Source organism: Puntigrus tetrazona, chromosome 15 (assembly GCF_018831695.1).
Source record: "Puntigrus tetrazona isolate hp1 chromosome 15, ASM1883169v1, whole genome shotgun sequence".
NCBI lineage: Eukaryota > Metazoa > Chordata > Actinopteri > Cypriniformes > Cyprinidae > Puntigrus > Puntigrus tetrazona.
This window is the reverse complement of record NC_056713.1, coordinates 6,181,543-6,205,828: the sequence shown is the minus strand read 5'-3', so window position 1 is coordinate 6,205,828 and position 24,286 is coordinate 6,181,543. Positions and strand designations below refer to the sequence as shown.

At 37.5% G+C, this 24,286-nt stretch overlaps 1 protein-coding gene across 1 annotated transcript; it reads right to left on the bottom strand.

The window, feature by feature from the left end:
* Positions 1 to 563: 563 nt before the first annotated feature.
* On the bottom strand, positions 564 to 23,274 carry abcg1 (ATP-binding cassette, sub-family G (WHITE), member 1). The gene is made up of 15 exons (XM_043258174.1): positions 23,047 to 23,274; positions 21,761 to 22,004; positions 10,329 to 10,446; positions 9,295 to 9,427; positions 8,634 to 8,684; positions 8,038 to 8,183; positions 6,998 to 7,121; positions 6,802 to 6,916; positions 6,221 to 6,369; positions 5,907 to 6,008; positions 4,755 to 4,923; positions 4,548 to 4,648; positions 4,037 to 4,195; positions 3,786 to 3,904; positions 564 to 3,058 (listed from the first exon to the last, which is right to left on the bottom strand). The coding sequence occupies exons 1-15, from the start codon at positions 23,107 to 23,109 to the stop codon at positions 2,830 to 2,832; spliced, it is 2,022 nt and encodes a 673-aa protein (XP_043114109.1). The 5' UTR covers positions 23,110 to 23,274; the 3' UTR covers positions 564 to 2,829.
* Positions 23,275 to 24,286: the final 1,012 nt, after the last annotated feature.

Genomic DNA, 24,286 nt, shown 5'->3' with positions numbered 1-24,286 from the left:
AGGAACTAATAACTCCATATATTTGTTTAAGACTGATCCCAAAAAAACACTTACAGATTCTGAATACAGGAAGAAGTAAAAGGAGCAGTCCAGATCGATATTTCTGCTACCTGATTTTCCAGTACAACTTGGTTTTTGATTCATTCAGATATAAAAATGTTCGAGAGAACCGTGTTTTTACTTCATCCAGGTATGCATAAAGAGATTCCAGAGCATTATGTTTATTTTGTTTCAGAGGTAAATTAATTTGAATAGTCATCTGAATAGCAGGGAAATGATATATCATGCTTTCTTAAAATAGAGCCCAAAGGAAGTAACGCGCGTAGAAAAAAAGAATGTGTAAGAGAATAGAGCCCTGTTGCACTCCACAGGGAATTTTAACAGCCAGCAAAGACAAATTACCCAATCAATTAACAATGTTGTGGTCGACTATATCAAAAGCCGAGGTTAAGTCTAAAGGAATTAGTATCACAGATTTGCAAAAAAATGAAGAAAAAATGAAGTTTTTCATATCAGGACAAAAAAATCTGGTTCTTGGCAGGCAAGAAGTACAAGCATTTTGAAAACAATACCTCTTTATTATTATATCTAAAATGTAACAATTTCTGTAGCAGAAACATATCATAGAAGACCATTTCAAATGTGGCAAATTTAAAGCATCAAACGTCTATAGCAACTTCTAAATTTCATATTGTAAGTGCAAGATTCAAAGAAGCAAACTAAATAATAAAAACAGTATACCATTAACATATTTTTAAAAATAAACTAAAAGTATGCCCTACGTTCTACACAGAAATATCAACGGAACAGTGGTAATATATCTAGCAAGATTGCATGGATTTTCACATCAAGGTCCACAGCAAAGGTTTGGTATGATTATGACGGTCATAACACTTGAGTTAAAGCTCAGCATTCACATTGTGCCTGCAATGTTTCAAAGATCGAAGGTCACTAAACGTATGCAACGTGGACATTAATACAAAGAACACAGATAATAAATAACATTCTTTTTTTTTATTTTTGTCTCCATTTTTACTTTTGCATTGACTTTGCAATTAAAGTTATTTTCTTCGATTGTCCCATAACCGGAAAGCATGAAATCTGTGCATAGATGTCAAGAAATAAAGCAATAATCAACGACCCTTTAATGTGAATAAAACATTGTTTGGTTGATAAAAGCCACATGGGGGTGTGTGAGATCCTCTATGATTACTTACATGACCTTCGAATCAATAATTCAGGAGAATCAAAGGCATAAAGAAGAGTAAACACAAAATCGTAAACCAAAAAAAAAAATGCATTTCTGAATGGAGGAATTTTACGGTGATGAAATACAACGACTGACATTTGAACGAACGAATAAAAGCCATGCATTGTGCAAAAGCTGGCAGAATTCTTATTGCATACGAAGATGGTTTATTGGACGTATTGTGCATAAGGTAGCCCCATAAACACAGGCAAAAGTCATTCAACTCTATTGACCAATTTTCCAAACATGCTATATTGTGCTGATGCATGTACTTTTTAAATCCTAAAATAAATGTTCAGTTTTTTTAAGTATGCTCCCAAAATGTCAGAATGAATTAAATGTCACCGCATGCCAAATCACCCAGCAAGCCACTTTCTTTTTACAACATCTGTTTGCTCAACCAATGGCAGAAAGGGTTCAAGAAACTCTTTTTTACACACGTGGCAATTTACAATTAGATTTTAAAGCATTTTTCATTCATCAGATCCAGTCATCCAGACTTTTAGTTCTCTTTGGAGTGTTCTGTTAATGTGCGTACTACGGTTTTATATGTTCCACTGATGGGCTTGAAACCCAGTTACATACGAACGCATAGGTCTTTCATAGGTTCTCATTCCACTACAAGAGCAGCAGCCATTACCAACAGAATGAGAGCTTTTTGCGGTAATGTAGAAGGAATGTCAGGTAGACCAGCAATTAATTATTGTCCTTTACATCGGACCATAAATACGAACAAATGCATCTACATTTATGTGCTCAACCTGGGCACCCTCGTGAAAAAGAAGCACGCTTTAGCTTATTTTTTAAAAACAGTACTCATTGAAAAAATTATTTAATTTAAAAGAATATACTGCACCGTTTTCAAACATTTTAACTGCAGTTAAATCAAACTGCATTTGTGTACATTTGTAATACGTGGATCGAAAAAAAGGACTCTTCATTTTCTAGCTTAAGTACACCATTTTATGTACTTCTGCTGTAAATGAAATATGGTTAAAGTCTAATGCTAAATGTACTCAAAAGCATTTATGGCGAAATAAAATACACTCAACATTTTCATGTTTATGCTTGTCATGTTTAGCACATTTAAAATAGGTTTTTTTGAATGCGACATCAAATAGCACACTACAGTTTGAGTCGATTTGACATTATTACAAATGCACTTTTTAAAAGTGTACTTAAATGTGCTCTCTTAAGTAGTATTTAGTTTAATTAATAATATAGCCTTTTATCTGCAAACACAGGCTTTTTTAAATGTACACTGGTGCATAATGAAACACACTTCTTTTTCACAAGGGCCGGCTCTCCAATACAACTGCGCAAACTACTTTTCCCGTGAAAGTCTTTCATCAGTTTCTATGAGTTTTCTTCAGCGTGGCCATGTCTTTCTCTCTCTATCCGTACACGATTTTAGTTGAGCCCCAAAACTGTGGCGTTCTAAGCTCTTTTGTTTTCTTATAAAAGCACGCAAAAGGTTACGGTCCGGTGTGGAGGGAACGAGCCCTCTCTGCTTTGGCTTTCTCAGCCTAGCCCTCCCCGGGGCAGGAAAGTCTCGACGGTCCATCGGGTCTTTCACAAGTCTACCTCTCAGCACTGATCTTGTATCGCAGGACGAAGTAGGCGATCAGACGCAGAGACACAAAGAAGATGCCCAGCACAATGAAGTCCAGGTAGAGCTTTGCGTCCTCAACGTCCAGCTCCTTCAAAATGGCTTCTGACTTCTGGAAGTGGCATGTTTCGTCTTTGTCGCAGTGCAGGTCCTCGCGGTCAAGCCCGTAGATGGACAGAATGACTCCTTCAAAGCCGTATCTGAAAGGATTTAGAAGAAGAACGCTTAAGCTATACTGGTATCCAGTTTTGTTGTATCATACAGGTCTCTGGAATCCTTGATTCTGATTGATGAAATGCACAGGTTTTATATTGTCAGATATTTAGTGTATTTCTAAGACTTTCTGCACGTGATTTACGAACAATGCTCAATTTAAAGAACTCTGAAGCAACATCTCATATATCGACCAACACCATATACCAAGTGCAGCGCAAATTAGTGTAGCTGCATAGTCTGAAAGGAACCGTAGGCCAAAAATGAAGGTTTGCAAGTTTTGATAGAGATGAATGAATTTCCTGAAGCAATTGAAAAATAACATGTAAGGGATAATGTACTGCAGAATAAAGCCCTTCCCCTATTACACGGCTTCTTACCACAAACGTAAATAATTAGGTTAAAGTTGCTAGGTTGCGGCACGTTCAAGCTAGATGGTGCAGTCATCAAAATTTAACCACTGAAAATAATTATGGCGAGGATATTGATCTAAGACAAAAAGTTAGCAGTTTTTTAGTTATCATATAATCCATTACAGTCTACAAAACAATTGTTGCAGCGGCGGCGTTTGTGAGCGAGGTAGTCTCTACCAGAAAGACATAATGAATTAGATAATTGTACACGTAATATTGAATATTATTTATTTGGTGCATGCAGTGTCTATCACAGCTCAAGTATAAGCTATTAATGAATATTTCCTGAGGTTAACTTTACCTGACGTAGGAAATATATGATATCCACTGGAGGTATTTTGGAATGGTGTCAAAACTGACAAAGAAACCTGAAAACAGCAGCACCGGGATGGCCGTCACAGGGCCGATAAAAGTTGCTACCTGTCAAAGACACACGATATTGCATCATTACAACAACATTAGGCAAAAACACTATTGTACGTGTATTGATAATGAGGCTAATTGTCTACATAACATCACGCATACGAAAGAACCACTGAGTCAGGTGTATACTTGTAATGAAGTGGATGCCGCTCCTATCAACAGTCCCAGTGACTGTGCAACCAATGACGTGAGTGTCCCTAAAGCCAGGAAAAGTATGAAGCGAACTGCATCTGAAGGTTGAGAGGTCATCCAGTACACTATACTGCAGTAGGCCACTGGGAACACGATCTGTGAGGAAGAAAAGATTGCACAGATTCATCCTGTTTCACAGAGAAGACAGATCTGGATATCAGTCCACAACATTCAATGTTGGGACCTTGGAATGCATTACTTAATAAATTATCTTAATTCTTCAGGTAGAGACATTAGAGGACATTTGTGATTTCCGCCCAAGAGCAGGATTTGTCTAAATCGGCCGAACAGTGATTTGACCAAATCTCAAATAACTTGCATATGCAATAACCTTAGTAGGGTTTTCCCTTTTCTGTTTTTTTTGTTCTATTTTTAAACCTGCTATAAATCTTCTCAATCTTGTTGAGCACAACCACCAAGCATGCGACTTTTCAGGAGGAAAACCTACCTGAAACGGGACGTCTGCCATGGTTTTGGCCAAGTAGTAAGCCTTTAGGCTGTACCAGTAGTTTAGATGTTCTCTCAGAAAGACGCCCATCTCAAGAGGAACTGTGATGACGATCAGAACGGAGGAGCAAGGATATCATGTTAATAACACGCTAGCGAGTCGTACAGAATATAATGGACCATTTTTACACAAACTGTACAGGCTCACATGTGAGGACGGTGGGCATCAAAGCCGCGAACATGAGGAACAACATCGAGAAGAACAGGAACCCGGAATTGCTAAGAACCTTCTTGGCCTCGTTGCCAATGCCCAGGTATAAAAGACCGATCAGAATCCCAATCCCGAGATGAGACATGATGCGCAAATGAGTCAACACCTAAGAGAAGAACAATCATGTTCAACTCGAACCTTTGTTTCTTCGGTTTTCACTTTCTAAATTGCAGCTTAAAGGAATAGTTCACCCGAAAACGAAAATTACCACATCGTTTTATATGGCTTTCTTCTTTCAGACAAACACTGAGTTTTTTTTAAAAAGGTATCCTGGCTCGTTCAAGCTTGGTAATAGTGGCCATGATTTTGAAGCTCCATAAATCATATATATATCCATCATAAAACTTCGGAGGTTAACACATGTCCTCTGAAGCAGATTGATGGGTTTTGTAACCAGAAATATAAAAAAATAAAATAAATTCAAACTGTGTTTGTCTGAAAGAAGAAAGTCATATACACCTATGTCGGCTTGGGGGTGAGGAAATTTTGGGGTTAATTTACATTTTTAATTACTGAATGTGAAAATAATATGAATTTAGGAAGCTAACGGGAAGAATTTATTTTCATTCAAACAAAAATTTGAGTGGATATTTGTGCATTTTCTAATATATTATCAAGTTTAATATATTATTATTATTATTATTATTATTTTATATATTCATGCACACAATGTGTGGTATTTCCAATAACAATATGTGTTCCATTTATGTTTTTATATTTTTATATTTATATTTTTTTACTCACCATGGTGGAACAATAATATATATTAGTATCAATATATTAATATATATTATCGATACATATTATAACTCTTTGTTTACATAATATATGTACTAATATATGCAATATAAATACTCACACATACATGCAAGTATATATATATACTTTGTTTTATGCCATATATAGTATATATATATATATATATATATATATATATATATATATATATATATATATATATATATATATATATATATATATATATATATATATATCACAATTCATACCAAAAGAGTTATATTACTATATGTCTGTTATTGTTGATTTGTGTGTTCCTGAACTTCCCCACAGGGTGGCAATGCTGCTTACCGAATCTCTCATGATGCTGAGAAAAGTCCTCCTGAAAAGGATGCAAAACTGCGTCAGGCAGCTGGCAGAAAAACTGTGGCAACCCTCTGACGATGAGGAGTCCTAAAGAAGCAGGTGCAATTATTGCATTTATTGATGGTAAAAAAAGAAACTGGGGTACAGCGGCTTGTCGCTGAATCTTCGTGCCTAAACGGTGCATATTAGTACAGTAGTAATGTGTATTAATAACTCTTTGAAGTTATTGCCCCAGTGACAAGCTGCTGTACCCCTAAAGGTACACTTCACGTTATACAAAGGCTACATACAGTACATACCTCATCGGAAGGTCTGTGCCACAGGAAGGGATTATGAATCCCGTTACCGTTCATTTCGCTTTTGTAGTCTTTCTCACACTTGCACTCCTGAACGGCCTTCACCAGCCGAGCCGTCTGGTCCCCGTATTCACCAGAGGCCACCTCCATTACTGCAGAAATCAATAAAAACACTCAAAAAGACACCTGCACTGAAAATGTAGAATGGATTAGTTTCACTCTCTCTATTATTCTCACTATATTATTTATTTGTGTATAGTGTATATATCGTGTTTTGCAGTTGTGAGTGAACTGGTAAAACTGGCAGCACAGCTGCTTATAAATAAGCAATGCTTCTTGAGCAGCACATCAGCATATTAGAATGATTTCTGAAAGACCACGTGACACTGAAGACTGGAGTAATGGTACAGAAAATCCAGCTTGGATATCACACCAATAAATGCAATTTTTTCACCAAATTTCACAGTACTACTGTTTTGAATTGCTTTTTCACAAAATGCATAATACTACTAATTTATTTAAGTGATTTACAAGTCTTTGAATTTTCTTTGAAAGATGTTGTGTGTGAGAGTGTTATTTCTTACTGAAGTCTGCGGGGTTGTGATAGGTGGGACAGTTGAGTCCCAGTTCTCTAAGGTACGGGATTAAGCTCGATACTCTTCCTCTGTAAATACACTGGCCTTGACTGAGGACATACAGCTGGAAAACGACACAGAGAAGGACGTGTAAGAGACAGCGTTTCACAAAACTAGTCAAGTATACGCGTGAAATTGTGATCACCTTATCGAAGAGTTCGAACACTTTAGCGCTGGGCTGGTGAATTGTGCATATGACTGTCCTCCCGCCCTGAGCTAGAGCCTTCATCAGAGACACCACCTGGAAGCAGGACGAGCTGTCCAGACCACTTCAGAGAGAGAAACACAGACCGTGACGGTCATGATGGAGCTGTGGTCAACTGTAGTCCTACATTATGTCCCATCTCTCTTTCCCTTTCAGTCGATCACATTCGACATATCATCTGAACGAATTGGGACGTGGCATCTCTACGTTACCTTCTTCAGGCATTAGTAATCAACAGTCAACAGACAAATGAAATAAACTGAATGATAAGAAATGCGAATGAAAAGTTCGATGAAAGGCAATTACTGTGAATGTAACAGCTGTTTATGAAAACGGTACCAAAGCAAAAAAATCTATAAGGGACAGGATGGGGCTGTGTCATCACTGCGCATGCCGCACACAAGCTTCTGATTGGACGCTCGGCGAAAGCACTCCTCTGAGGCATGAACGTGTCCTATTTAACTCTGTGACATCATATTAACGATAACGGTACTGCTCTTATGCAACCTACAGAAGCCAGGCCAAAGCCACGTGGCTTCGACTTCCACGAAGGAGAATCTGTTTATCCTTGGATAAGCGTGGTAATCGTATAAATGCGATTTACGAAAAGTATCGTTTTATGCCAAAATGAATTTAGTTCGCCGCTCTCCAGAGAGTCGTTTTGTTCTTAGCCGCTAATCCCAGAGAGGAATGAAGAGCATAATAGAGCCCGTAGAGACCAGGTCTCAACTCTCCAACAGTATCCCAACTGTCCTGTAAGTGAATATGCTATTAAACTGCATGCACACATTACAAGGACATAACGGAGAAACCTCTCGGGTAAGATATATTTGGATCAGTAATGTCACTTACAATGCACCTCAAAGCCATGCATCTCATTATGTTCACGTGCGCTGTGAAATTAGTGAATAAAGCGGATTACGATTGTAAAACTGACTAGCGGTTTCTGAGCGACGACCGTAAGTCCTGAGGAGGCTCACCTCGTGGGCTCATCGAAGAACATGACGGGTGGGTTGTTGACCAGCTCCAGAGCGATGGCCAAACGTTTCCTCTGACCCCCGGATAGGTTGGATGTGCGTGTTTTGGCACATTCTAACAAACCGAGAGCGGTCAGGATTTCGCGAACCTACGAAAACAGCACAGATGTATCATTATGCAGTGGAATAAGTACAGAGCGTGCACTACCATTCAAACATTTTTAGGGGCATGTTATTTAAATAACGATAGTTTTCATCTACCACATTTATTGACGTGCGATTATTCGTGCAATGAAATTGGCAGCATACAAATGTTTTATGCATCACACATCTGCGCTCGTTTCTACGTTAGATCTTTTCAGTATTTATAAGTTCAGAAGACCTTGTAGCCATTATTGTCATTTTAGATCAGCATAATGCATGATGCATTAACCCCCAAATGTTTGAACGGCAATGTACTCGTTTACTTTAATTTCAATAATTAGCACATGCAGGTGAAGTAATGTTTATGGCACCCATAGCTGACATTTACCAAAGGTCCCAAAGATTAGGCCACTCATACAAAACCAGTCGTAAAAGTTCACACGCCTCTCACTTACCATTTCACGTCTGCCTTCATCCTTTTCCTGGAGTTTAAGATTAGCTGATACCTGAGCAGGGAGAGCGAGCGATTTAGATCATGATGAGCATTAGCGCTACGACTAAAGCTAACAGAGGGATTTGCATGAACTCAACAGAACGACAACAAATGCAATTACATGAGATGTATTCCTGTGAAACTAGCAGTGAGAGATGATTGCATGCTTTCTGATTGTGCATGTTATATTTACACTGTGCTTATTTCTTGGCTAAATATAAAGCTTACATGGAGGCTATATGCAAGAAAGGCTGTAAAGTACATCATTTGCATTAGCCCTTTCACACAGTAATACCAGTATATATATATATATATATATATATATATATATATATATATATATATATATATATACAAGCAATGATGTTCTGTCTTTATACTGGTAAAGCACCATTCACACATTTGATTAAAATTATGGGGGAATTTAAACGGAAATCTCTAAAAGGCTTCTACGATCACACGCATCATTCCGGCAGTTTACTGGTAATGTTACAATAATTGAACAGTATTTTTAAAAAGCGTTTGTTCACACATGACCTCTTAATGCTATTCTACCAGTCATTTTCCAGCGAAAAGAGAAAAAACGCAAGCTGCTGCGTGACATCAATGCAGCGGAAACGCACCATCATGGCTTCCTGTACGGTGAGGTGCGGCAGTAACATGTCATCCTGCATGATGTAGCAGGACACTTTCCTGAAAGATCGCAGATCTCTGGGCTGCCCGTTGATCAGGATCTCCCCCTTCATGCCTGTTTCCCTGTGCGACAAAGCACACGCACGGATACTGTCTTTAGCTTTGATAAATGTATGACCGCTGCTTCCTGATAAATGATTATGACGTCCCGCACATTTCAGGTAATTGCTGCATTCGGTAGCATTCAACTCTGGATGCCTGAGGAAAAATACTAAAATGCATAATTTTGCAATACATTTTCTTCTCGCTAATTATCCTATAAATACATTTACGTATGTATGCACAGTTTCACTTTATTCGTCCTTGGCTTAGGGTTACTTGTCCTTATAGTAGCATGTGTAACAAAAACACCTTACAATAAATGAATAAAGTGTTACTTTACCCTGCAATTGTACTTAGTATAGTGTAGTATGCTAAACTGGTATACTTAAACTAATTTTGTGCTTAAGGCACTTTAATTGTGCTGAAGTCCTACTAAAAATATATTTGATTGCGCTAAAGCGCAACATTTTTTTTTTTGCATTTTGCATCAAATCCAGCATTTAAAGATTTTTATTATTCAAACATCATCCAATCCTCATCAATACTGACAATAAAACTAATTTTAGCCATAATATTAAATGTGCATTGTGCATAAGGTAGAACTCTTGAGTGATATGTCAGTAAATATATTCATAGATATGAATTATACTTTTATACTATTTCATATAGTATAGTATGAAATAAATGTATTTAAAATGACTTTATTAGTAGGGATAGAACGCACTGCTTTAGAAGGATCATATTAAAAGTAACCGCTAAATCTTCCAGATTTTTCAGGCATTCTTCATTTGCAAACTGCTTCTTACAAGACACAAGACACTGCAAATACAGCTTCTTACAAATTTCACAGCAATTCAGTGGAATGTAAAACAGTTAGCGACACGCGCTTCGTGTTTAATACAGTACTTATGGTCATACTAACCTATAACCTGCTAGAATGTTCATTAATGTAGATTTCCCGGCACCAGAGGGTCCCATGATGGCCACCAAAGCACCGCTGGTGAAGTTCCCAGAGATCCCTTTCAGAAGGGTCTTGTAACCTGACCCAACAGAAAAAGAGGTGCCCCTGTGAGAAACCTTCAACAGTCTGGACAATAAGCACAATGAACAACCTGAGCCGCCCCGCACAATTGTATAATGTACCTGCCAAAGTCTTATTTTAATTCTCCTGCTTACATAATGGTCGGTCTGTGACTGGAGGTGAAAAGGGGTATTTATTTGTTCACCATTTGGTTTCTGAAATTTTCCAGCTGAGTGAACCTGTTTTCCAGTGTGCGTATCTTTAGATAAACCCCCGTTCTTACCTCTAACTGACCTTTTTGTTTCTAACGTTCAAAGAATAAAGAGCTGATGCTATAACGCTTTCTCCAATATCCATCAATTTTCTTTTGTCAGGATATATAATGCATTCTTCGCCATCTTATGACAGCATTGTAGGTTGTAGGTTCCTGATTAATGTACGCTGGACTCAGTAAAGGTCTGCTTAAAATATCTGAATTTTACTAGTTTGATGGTTCATTTTTGTTGCATTAGCCTCCAAGTTGAGTGAATATCAAGATATGTCGTCACATTTAATGGCTTCGTCACAAGGTGAAAAGTAAATTATAATGCATTTTCAAATTAACATGCGACTAAGTGTCCAAAAACACTACCTAATTATGCACTTTTGCAGCTAAATAGCTACCTTTTTCACAGGGTTATACGACCGGTTTTGTTCGGTAAGGTGCTATAGTAGCTGCAAGTAATGATTATTTTGATAATTGATTAGTTGGCTGATTATTTTTCAGGTTAATTGGATAAAAAAAAGCCCAAAAAAACATGCTGAATAACTATGAAAACAGTGCTTGACAAATTATTAGACCACCTGACCAAATATTTTAAGAAGGTGTGAAAAAAAGAGTTTACATCTAGAGATGTTACTGTCATTTACTGGGCAAAAAATAACTAAGTAGGCTAGTATTTAGTCTCATAATAACAAAAATGACCTCCTGTGCCTTTTAGGCATTGCTTAAGTATTTTATGACTGTAGAAAAAAAACACCAAGTGCTTGACCATTTTTTCATAGATAACAGCAATAATTATATAATAGCGTTAGAAATGACGCTTATGCATGTTGGAGGACTAATACACCAAGCAAAAAAATTATTTTAATAACCACTAATACTGTTGTATTTGCCTCAATGACAAAAATAATTTAGTTTTAATAAACTGAAGCACTGTACGTAGTGACTCATTTAAATATCTTCATTAAAAATTAGATGAATAAAAACAAACATGACGATGTAATGTCATTTCTCTATCCTGTAGCCCAAAAGGTGGTATATTTATATTCAGAATTACACGCTATATCTATTTACAGTTTCTGCCCTACATGTTGACTTTTAAATCTATAATTTAACATTCAACAACACATATTTTAGCACAATGAAGGTTTTTGAGCTGAGTATTAACTCGTCTCCTCTCTGTGTTACTAACAGGACGGACCTTTGTGCAAAAATGGCAACGTTTGCGCAAATTTGTGGCATTTATAGACAAAGACATGACCGCAAACTCAGCAAGCCATAACGCTAACAAATTAATTTAATGCTTAAAGGAAAGATTTCTCATGAATATTTTCATTATCGATAATAACCGATTTGATCGATTAGCTGTTGCAGCCCTAGATAGCAGTAACACTATTAGCTAGCTTGTCCTCAATAAACTCCTAACTCGCTGCCTACTAAATCCAAGGAAGCAACAAGTTAATGGTAAAAAAGTGTGTTACCATGATAACTCGTGCTTTTATGTAGCAAAAAGAGGACATCCACAGGATGACCGATTATAACCTGTTATTTATCCAGTAGCTGAGATGCTAATCCATTTGATTGCAGTGGCTGCCAGCTTAATTGGATTGTGCTTACAATCCGTCAGAGCAATACACAAATACCTCTGACCTTCCCCGTCCTCTTTTAGCGCAGGATCCCAGGGCTTCTCCCTGACTGTGCACTACGGTAACCCCAAAAACGCTGAAAGGTGCATCCATCTATTTCTGAAGCGGTACAGTCTCTAGGTGAAGCCAATTGCTTAGCAAATGAAGACAGGATGGTTCTGCTTAGTGCACCTGATGTGCAGCATGTGACTGAACAGAGAGCTATTCCTGGCCATGAGGGACACCGGGGTTACTTTGAGTCACGATCAAGTGCGCAAGAAATCTAAATGCTATAGAAAACCGAGGTGCGGTGCTACATTACGGTTTCCACCACAGTAGATTCAAAAATGATTCTCTGTTACTCTTCTATACTTCTATAGTTTATTTAGATGAGGCGTATGATATGCCCCACAACTACATTCAAATCGCTTGGCAAATGCAAATTTGTTCCCTGGGGTTAAATGTAAGTTTGACCAGTAGTCAAATGAAGCGCCTACACATATTCACATCCTACGCAGCTAATTTATTTAGAGCATCGGCAACGTACTTAACATTCATGCTGATTTTAAATAAAGCTTTATAATGCTTATGGCAGCAGATGTTGAGATATGCTTGAGCTTCATTATGATTTCAGCTGCCTCCTCACAGGCTCATATCTTCACTTTATTAATGCAGAATCCGTATTTATTGTTTTATCTAACGCATGACAGCTATCACACAGTAACTATTTAACCTTTTTAATGTGCAAAGCTGCTTCTTTATTGCACCGCTACACAAAAACAGCTGTGTTGACTGTAATAGGTACAAGAGTCTTTGATTGCCTATAGCGCGATATATTTACTGACCGCAAATTAATCGTATTTGTGATCAATATGAGCCTCTGATGAAATTCTGATTGTGCCAAATTTAGGTCTAAAACCTAAGACCTGTGTACACTAAAGAAGCAAGATGAATCACCAATTTTCTGTGTTGAAACCGCCGCTAGTTAAGTTTTCAACTAAATCATGACAATCATGTTAGTGTTAAGTGCCCCATTACGGATTTATGAAAATGAAATTTAATGCAGTGTGTAAGTAAATTAAGTAAATGAAATCGGCCTGCAAAGTTGTAAATCTGAAGGTGCACCATCTATAAAGGTTATTTTCCTTCAAAAGAAACAGTGGACTGAGAGTCATCTAAAAAACCAAATCCCAAGCCATGTCAACTTGAAACATTAGCATACTGCCTGCACACTGGTTGTGCAAGCAGACCTGGGAAAACAAGGTTTTTGCATGGGTCTGAATGAAAATGCTGATTCATTCTTCACCACTAGATGCTGCTTTTAGCATTAAAATCATTAAAATACTGCTTTACATTAAAACTGACCAATAAAAGGAGGGGTTTCGAAAAATGAATCATTGAACAACTCGTTTGGGAGTTGCTGAACAAGTAAGGTATTGAAAGAAAATGAAAGTGTTTTTGCATGCGTGTCAACCTGTTGTTTGGGACTCCCGAAACCAAAATATGAACCTTTCATAAACCATAATAGGGGCACTTTAACAGTTGCTAATGTGCATATTTACTTCACGCAGGCTACTAGGGTTTTGTATATTTTTCAGTAATGCATTTTTTTGATGTCTTAGCTACAATTTATCATACAGTTATATGCAGTAACGTATTTATTTATTTCAGTCCAGGTTCAGTGTCCTCTTATCTGCTGGTTAAAGCTTGATGAGGAAAGCTTCGGATGGGGTCGGGCGGGAAAGAGCTTGGCTGCTTCATTTCAATATCGATCCAAATGTGCAGTTCAAAACAACGCTGCTTCCACGCCAATGTTACAGACAGCTATCTCGGTCTTTCTGACCTATGAAGGAGATCTCATTGGGTAATTGAGCCATCGAGCTATTAGTCCTTCCTGGCACACGCTTCACTTTCTCCCATGCAGCTACTACAACACAAGAGATCAGTGGAAATAAAAATACCAGAGGAGGAAGAGAGGGACCACAGAGTTCGCTTAGCGGTTTTACATGCTTCAGTAGCCTGGGCATAGAAATTATTTTTTGTGACATTTTCACCCATTCAGGAGGTTACTCAAGGCTGTGCGAGGGGTTCTTTAAGGACTTTTAAATGTTATTAAAAGCTCGACAGACATTGTGCAAAATGTTGTTTTAAGGCATGGCAAAGAACACAGCATAAGGGTTTTGGTCACATTTTCTATTAGGTGTCCTTTAACGGTTATGTACTTGCATCAAAAATAAGTATAATGCACTTACTGTGTTCGTATTGCATTGTGGTGGATATGGGTAAAGTTAGGGACCGGTTTGGTGCTATAGGTGGGCTTAAGGGAGGGTTAGGTTATTACAGATGCAATTACATCTAGTAGTTAAGGTCACCTGATATAAAGTGGGACCAGAGTTTTAAACTTAATAAATATATATATTTATTTATCAGTGCTAATTAAGCACATATTAATATGTAATTCTACATCCCTAATCCTACCCAATACCTACACTTAATAACTACCTTACTAACTATTAATAAGCAGGAAATTAGGAATGCATTGAGGGAAAGTCATACTTAATATTGAATAAGGGCTCCCTATTCTAAAGTGCTATAAATTAACAACTTTATTAATAACACAAGGGGCGATTAAAGCAGGGTAGTAGCATCATATAACAAACTTAACACAAACATAATATATCACATAGACCAAAAAAGAAATAAATAGCCAAACATACTTATGCAAGAAATTACGTACCTAAACAATAAACTGTTGATTATCCCTTACCCTTATACATTTACAATACACATGAAATACAAACTTTAAATAACGCACTGAATATATACTGAACGTTTTTATATAGTTCTAATATTTGAAGTACGCTACAAATGCAGAATCAACAGCAATTAAGTGCACTTCTTTTTTTCACAAGAGTATATAGGACACACATTAAAAAAAAATAGCCATGACGTTGTGGTCACATGACTTTGACAGACGGGTTGTGACAACACCTGAAACAGATTGATCACTCCCGCAGATTGCACTATTAAATATTTAAGACACATTCAATGCTTAAGCGCAATATTTGGAAGAAATCAGGTCTTAGAAATGTAATGACAACATCTAAATATAGAGATCAAGATATTTAAACAGGATCTCCATGGTTATGTCTCATGTAAACCTTGATGTTTGGGGTCAAGCACCTAAACATGCAAAATAGCAGCATACAGCAGGTACAATAATAAATAATAAATGAGCTCAACTGAATGTCTGTATGTTGACCCTACCCAGATATTGTGCATTGGTCTCCAGGGGTATATTATCATTATAATGCAATATTTATGGTAAAAGTCGACTAATAAAAAGTGCCGTTATTTCTCTTTAGAAGTTAGTTAGAGGACATGTGATGATGTGCATACACGATGCAGCACCGTGTAACAGGAATAATCCATTAATAATGGAAAAATGAAGTCATTCCTAAAGCGATCCAATCTACATCCAAGATATTCTGAGAAGTTACCTAGCGACAGAGGAACATGCCTCCTCCACAAGCATTGCTCATTAGCAGCCTTATCTTCACAAGTGCACAGCTGATGGTTTCATCCTGTTCCAGCTCGCCCTCAGCTCTCAGCAGAGGTTACTGGAGTTTATTGACCGACAGTAACCGGCTGTGAGAGCGGAGCTGGGCTGCTGGCAGTGCCTTTGCTCGTTCTCTTTTTCCTCTAAGTATGGATTACAAAGATTTGTTAGACAGCTCAGGCCCGGTTTCTCTTGCAGTCAAGTGATAATAAACAAGCCGAAGCTGCCCATCACTCTTTTTAGTGAAACAAAGCTTTCGATAGCACGACTTTCTTCAAGTCATCGTGGAAACAAAATATGTATTTTACTAATACATTTCCTATGAATGATGCCACTGTAAACATTATTCCACAGAAAACATTATTATGTTTAGAAAGCCGTATTACTAATAATTATTACATTGCAGTATGGAGTATGTATATGTAAATTTCCTGTATGAATTAAACACCTGTGCTACTGTGTTCGCCATAATGTGCACAATGAATGCACCCAACCTGACCTTTCATTTCCATTGTCTCTGAAAATTAACTCAAAGTAATATAAGCCACATCTGGACTCATTATAAAATGGAAAACTCAAATTAGTTTTAATTGAACTGAAAATCGTACTTAAAAGAGCCCTGAATGGTTTAGCTCCTCAATACTTGAGCGAGCTCTTATCACATTACAGTCCTGTATGTCCGCTGTGTTCTCAAAACTCTGGCCATTTGATAATACCTAGAGTATCAAAACCGACTGCGGACGGCAGATCTTTTTCCTATCTAGCACCTAAACTCTGGAAGAATCTCCCTAACTCTGTTCAGGAAGCAGACACACTCTGTTAGTTTAAATCTAGATTAAAGACACATCTTTTTAACCTAGTCTACACATAACACACCAACACACTTCTATTACCCAAATCTGTTAAAGTATCATTAGGCTGCACTAATTAGATCAGCTGAAACCGGGAACACTCATATGTCCTTTGCGCAATCTGACATAGCTGCATTTAAAATTTAACTGGAAATTTTTTTTTTTTCTCATTTCTATAACAAATGGGGCTTTGGTTCCTCGCTGCTGTTGCCTCTGGTTTGCTTAGTTTGGGCACTTAATTTCTAGCGATTTAACGTTGATTTGATTACAGACATTGTCTCTGCATTTAATAACAAATTGTTCAAACTTGTTATTATACATCTCTATCATTCTGTTCTCCTGTTTGATACTGTCCAGTGCTTTGATAGAATATGTGTTGTTAAAAGCGATATATAAATAAAAGTGATCGACTGATTGACTGAAATGTAAAGCAAAAGTATTTTGCATAAGTATTCAACTAAATATTAAGCTGAAACATCTTTACAGTCTCAAGTCTTTTTTGTTTGATGCGACAAGCTTTGCTCATCAGCAATTTGTCAATTATCTGCCACTCTTCTTCTTCTCTCCTCTTCACCTCTCAAGCTCTGTCAGAATGGATTGGGGCAGATGCACATGTTCAGGTTTCTCCAGAAATATTTGATTGACTTAAATCCCAGGCTTTGTCTGGGCCACTCAAGGACAGTCACAGAGTTGTCTATAAGCCACTCTTGCTGTGAGTTTTGGGTCATTGTCCTGTTGGAAGGTTAACTTTCTGCCCAGTCTGAGTTTCTGAATGCTCTGGACTGGGTTTCATTCAAGGCTTTCTCTATATTTTGCTGCATTGACCATTCCTTCTACTCTGATGAGTCTCTTAGTCCCTGCCTCTGAAAAACAGACCCACAAGGACACTTTACTTTTGGGATGGTCCACAGCAGGTGATGAGCAGAGATGGTTTCCTTCAAACATGATGCTTAGAATCGAGGTTCACCAGAACAGAGAATCTTGTGTGTCTCAGAGCCTGAGGGTTTTTTAGGTGCTTTTTTGCAAAGTGTGCAAAGTTTTTCTAAGTGTGTTTTTATGTGTCTTAACTTAGGAGTTATGATCATTAAGCTCTACTAGAGTGACCATCAGGTTCTTGGTCACCCCTCTAACCAAAGCCCTTCTCCATCAGCTGCTCAGTTTGTCCAGAAGGCTAGATAAAGGAAGAGTCCTGTTGGTTTAAAAGTTCTTCCATTGAGGTTAACATAGACTATATGCTTCTGTGACCTTCAGTGATGCAGAATTTTTTTCTGAACTCTTCCACTGGTTTGGCCAATTTCTCACTTCTTCAGGCAGTTTCTTTTGATCACAATGCATAGTTTTTCCTCTGATATGCATTATCAGTTGTTAGTCCTTTTATTAAGACGTGTGCCTTTCCAAATTATACCCATTCAATTGAATTTGCCACAGGTTCATTTTACCCTAAAGTTAAGTAACATCTACAAGCCATATGAATGCTACTGAGCTAAGTTTCAACTGTCCAAGAGAAGGGTATGAATACTTATGCAATGAAATAATTTTAGTTTTTAATAAATTTGCAAAGATGTTAAAAACCTGTTTTTTGCTGTACAGTTATGGTGTATGATGTGAAAAAAATCTAAAAAAAAAAAATACTTTTCTCAAGGCACTGTATATTTGAATGCATACAAGATTTTTCAATTATATGTTCATATTCAGTAAAGTTTCTGTTAACCTAGTTAGCTGCATCAAATGGCATAGCATTGCACATGAGCCGACAATAAAACATCAGCTGCAGAAATGCTTCAGTCTCGTTATTCAGCCTGAGGCTCTGAAAGTGCGCAGTCTGCAACAGCACAAAACACCAGGATCAAATCAGCCCTGTCCACATCTGCTCCATACTTCCACTGTATGAAAATATCATGGTTTTCTCCCTGATAATTTCATGACAAGATCCTTTTATCCATTCACGGCTATTTGCCAGTTCAGAGCATTTGCTGGCTGTGTTCTGAAGCTAAATGCATGATATGAAGGCAGGGCTGTGTGTTGAGCATGCTGTTCTTTTTGGAGAAGGACAAAAAGCTGATGGCAGTCTAAGAGGATTGAACCAAAGTCGATGAGTGAGCCACCAGAACGATAAGCCAGTTGGCTATGGGACCTGGACTTATGTATATTTCATGACACAACGTGACACTGGAGTGTGGCACTGAAGTTTCACTGGAACTTGCTTCTGTACTTCAGGCAAAAGTTTCCACATTTGAAACTCTAATTATTCACAATGCAGTGTAATTCGAACGGCAAGTTCGATCTAACTTCAAGAGGAACGACTGAACCAAAAACGAAACTTTTCTCTCATGTCATGCACAACCTGCACACTGTTAAGGATTTAATAGGATTTAATGATTTTTCCAAAGAAAATGATCAGGCCACTATAAAAGTGACATATGAGATGTATATACAGTATATGGTTAGTTCCATTCCTGGATTCTGATTGGTCAGCAGCTTTGTTTTATTCATGATTATATAAGTTTATTAATAACCGCTTCACCCAATGGTTCTGTGTTATACTGAGCAACACCCTTAGCAACCGTCCTTAGCAACATAAACCACCAATAATACAGCATTAAAACTGTTGCATTTCGGCAAAATGAAATGTCTGTTATTTATTTAATGAAGTATTACATTTTGAGATCACACCCTTCCCCATTTAATAGAAGCTTCTAATGCGGAGATATTTCGACGAGTGCATCTCTGTGGAAGCCTGCAGTTTCCGACACGAGGAGGGAATATTACGATACCTATTAGTTCTCTGTATCAAGTACGATTATATATATTCATATGTTCATCAGTTTACGCTGTAATGACACTTGCTATCTCGAGCTACGCTGCGTGTAAGTCCGAATACAGATGCTTTCTGATGCATGCTGTAGGTGTGAGAAAAAAATATCATAATGTTATATGCTGGTGTTAAAAAAAAAAATATACAGCAGATGATAGGCTATTCTCTGTTTTTATTTAAGCTCCATTAGATGAGAGGCATATTCTGAACATTCTCTTGTTGTTTACTGTTGCTGTCAACAACTATTTTGGAGCGGAAGGTCTGCATTTAATGGATCTGCCTCAAAAATGCATATCATTTATGCTAGTTTATTATAGTGATTTATTCATGGTACAGCACAACCTCTCATACCTTATTGCTCACACACACAGTCATATATATATATATATATATATATATATATATTTTTTTTTTTTTTTTCAGAAGGTCTAGGCCACACTGAGCAGTGAATAAACACATGCAAAAATGCTTCTGAGCTACAGGGTAAAGACGGCAAAAAGTAAAAACAACAGATTGCGCCTCTTGAAGGATGAAGACAGCCCATCTCTGGAGCTGAACTCTGCCCTCTGCTCAGGATTTACTGCCAGTGACAAAGCTGCTACTGCTGAACATTTGCCACGTCCAAGAAACTTAAAATCAAATTACAATCCAGATGGTGAGCCTAATGAAGACATCACTGCCCGTCAGTAAAACCCTGCTCCTTAAGGTAAAAGTAAGAAGAGCCAAGGCAAAGAGGACAGCTGGGCTGTTATGTCAGCCATAGTGCTTAATTAATGAATTCCCTTCTGAGTTATACATGGAGGCATTTCAGGATAACATCCGTTTAAAAGGACACTTTTGGAGCCAAAGACTAAAGACTCTCTGTGAAATCCATGCTCTACATATCACTGAACAATTCATGTGTACTGGCATGCCAAGCTGTACACAAAACAAACCAATTCCACTGAAATCAATTCAATTCCCACATTATGTACAATAGAAAATAAAGAAATAAATTACATGTATACATGTATAAATATATTAAAATGTGTAGTGCACATATTCAATTAAAGAAAGCACACTAAATAACTATTAGGTAGTATCACACAAAAGATGGATTAAACATATTATTTTTATACACTCAGTTGCATGTTAATTGCAAATAAGGGACAATGTAATATAGTTTCAGTTTCAATACTTTTTTTTAGAGTCACTTGTGTAAAAAGGGTCACTTATTAATATGCATTTTTATATACATTTTTTCAATTTAATTAAAAGTGCGCAGTTGTTATATTCTGACAATAGTTTATGGTAAACTCTTAATTTATGGCTAAACGTAGTGCTGTAGAATTAGTCGCTGGAGCTAAACAGACAGTTATTTAGAATCATGGGCGGGGCTAAACAGATTGCTGTAGAATCGGTGGGCGGGTCTAAACAGGCAGTGCTGTAGAATCATTGGGCGGGGCTAAACAGGCAGTGCTGTAGAATTAGTCGCTGGGGCTAAACAGACAGTAATTGAGAACCGGTGGGCGGGGCTAAACAGACTGCCGTAGAATCAGTGGGCGGGGCTAAACAGGCAGTGCTGTAGAATCATTGGGCGGGGCTAAACAGGTAGTGCTGTAGAATTAGTCGCTGGGGCTAAACAGACAGTAATTGAGAACCGGTGGGCGGGGCTAAACAGACTGCCGTAGAATCAGTGGGCGGGGCTAAACAGGCAGTGCTGTAGAATCATTGGGCGGGGCTAAACAGGTAGTGCTGTAGAATTAGTCGCTGGGGCTAAACAGACAGTAATTGAGAACCGGTGGGCGGGGCTAAACAGACTGCCGTAGAATCAGTGGGCGGGGCTAAACAGGTAGCGCTGTAGAAAGCGGTTCTTACATATCCTAAAACATGTAGACGCAACATAATGTTCTAACGTGTAGAACATTTCACAATATGTCATTCATATCAAATGCCTTCAGTATATTCTGTTTTTAGACTAACGGCAAGTCGCTTTCTGAAATGTACAAAATGATTTATAGTACAATGACCCCTAATATGTCAAGGGAATTTTGATCTGTCCCTTTAAGTCTCATTATATACGCTTAAGTAGCCTTTATTAATGTTATTTTTCTTTCTTTAAGATTTTCATTCCACAACAAGCGCACTGCGCATTCACAAGGGCCTCTCTGAATTCTTCAGTAAAACCCGAATAGTGATTATTTCCCTTTGCGATATTCACCTTCCAATGACATTTACTTACCTTTTTTTCTCCACCACGGTCCTTCGGGGACTGAGTACGAGAGATCTTTGAATTCGATGTTGACCGCGGGTCTGCGGGGGAGGTAGGAAAAGCGCTGGGCCTCGGTCAGATTGTTCTCCACTTTCTTCAGGTGTCCGTGTAACAGCGGCGTCTGCTGACCGCCGACGTGACTGGACATCAGTTCATCGATGGACACGCACACGCTTCTGGGGTCTAGCATGAGATCGGGAGGTCCATTTGTATTCTGAAGGAGGACAGACAGAGCGCTTATGTAACACACTGCAACCCAGCGGGAAAAGACCCGAGGAGTTTGTACAGAGGACGTCAAACTCGAGGATGTTTAGCAGAAGTCGCACCGAAAAGGCGTACAGTAAAGATTATTCAACAAGATGACTACTGAACACTGAGATAAATAATTGCAGTATTTATATCATTTACAAATAAATTGAATACACAATCGTGACATATTTTGTGTGTGTATTTATATATTCATAATACGCAAGCATGCATACAACAAACTTTTTGCAAACTTTTATTTTGGATGTGATTTGTTCTATTTGTCTAAATGACAAAAAAAACAGCAAAAAACATACTATTTTATATCTATAAACTCTCAGTTATTAATCTAACTATAACAGCGTATCGATCAGTCAAATGATCATTTTTTTGCTCTCTAACAACATCGTGACGAACGATACAGTGCGTTTGTAGCAGAACTCAGCAATTTAACCTCTAAATACACTTGATTGTTTAATAAGAGCAAATCTGAGGAAGGTATAGTGGCCTATATTAATAGTTCATCAGTGAAATGCATGCTAAATATAAAGAGAGATGACCTAATCCGTCTCCCTCTGGCCACAGAAAGCAGATGAGGTTACTCTCGGACAAAGCTTACTCTAAGCCCCGGGAAAACAGTACTGTCCAAATGTCAGTTTAATGCAGTAATGTGTTTTTCATATTAAAACTGCATGATGTAATATAAAAGGATATTTAAATCCACATCATCACCCTATTTTAATAATTCCAAATTCAGTCCCGGAATTACATTTAGAAAGGAAATGTTTGTTTTGCGAACTAAAGATGTATTGCATTTGAAATAAGTGCAATATATGACAAAAATATTGATACATAAAGTCGACAGTGAGGGTTACTCTAGTTCATTTGAATTACGGACCTCGCGTGAGCGTTGATATGGAGCTGGTTAAGAGTACGTTTAACCATATTAAATCTGATCATTAAATAAAATAAAATAAAACGTTTAAACGCGGGCTAAATCGTAATCTTACCATTATGATGGAGTTGGTCACTGTAGTGTTGTTGACTGAAAAGGCTGCCATAAGACATGCCATCCCTGTGAAATGCGCAGCGACGAGCTCCGGGTTTGGTCAGCGCGAGGAGATGTAGCATTTGTTTGGTCCCGAGCTCTCCGCGCGTCGTCCACGCTCTCCTCGCCTCTGTTATTGTTTACACGCGAGCTACCTGCGCGCGGTGCTTAGAGGGTGACGTCACAGCAGCCCAAGTCGCGCGACGCGGTTTTTTTTTTTTTTTTTGGAACGCACCGGAGACGTCTTTTTTTTTTTTTTTTTTATCTGTTTTGATAAAAACGTGACGCGAGACGCCACGCACACAACAAGTGACCAAGAACGCAAATGTCACGTGTAACAATATTTGGATTATAAACGTATTATCCAAATATATCTGGTGGCCTACTCTATGTGCAATGTTGTAATTCTACATTATTTTGCACGTTATTATATATATATATATATATATATATATATATATATATATATATATATATATATATATATATATATATATATATATATATATATATATATATATATATATATATATATATATATATATATATATATATATATATATATATATATATATATATATATATATATATATAATGTTCAGTAAATATATTAGCCAGAACCTTATATAAACATCCATTAAATACAGCCAGTGCACTGCTGAACTTGTTATTCAGTCAATACAGATTGCAGAGAACTGGTTTAAAGCACTCACTCCCTCTGGTGGCTAATTACTGAAAATGACATTTTATTGGAAGAAGGGTAACAGGCAAAATCTTACTAATTTAATATTAAATTAAATATACTATCAGCACTACTGACGATGATATGTAAATAATAGTATATTATTATCGTTATACCGTATTATAAAATAATATGTATTTACTTTTATTTTATCATTACCACTACTACTAGGAATATCGCTGTTGTTAAAATAAATTAACAAATAATATAATAACAATATAATACAAGCACACACACACACACACAAATAAATAAATACATTGAAGATTGTTCAGTTAGGTAAGGGTCTTTACCCAGCGCTCTTTCTGAGAGTGGATGGGTGTGTGTGTGTGTGTGTGTGTGTGTGTGTGTCCTGGTCACAAGGTATTGCATGTGAGCTGCTGCAGTGGGTCCTGAATAGTGCATTTTTTGCTGACAGCATTCCTGGCTGTACGCAGTTGCACAACTACCTGTTTATCAA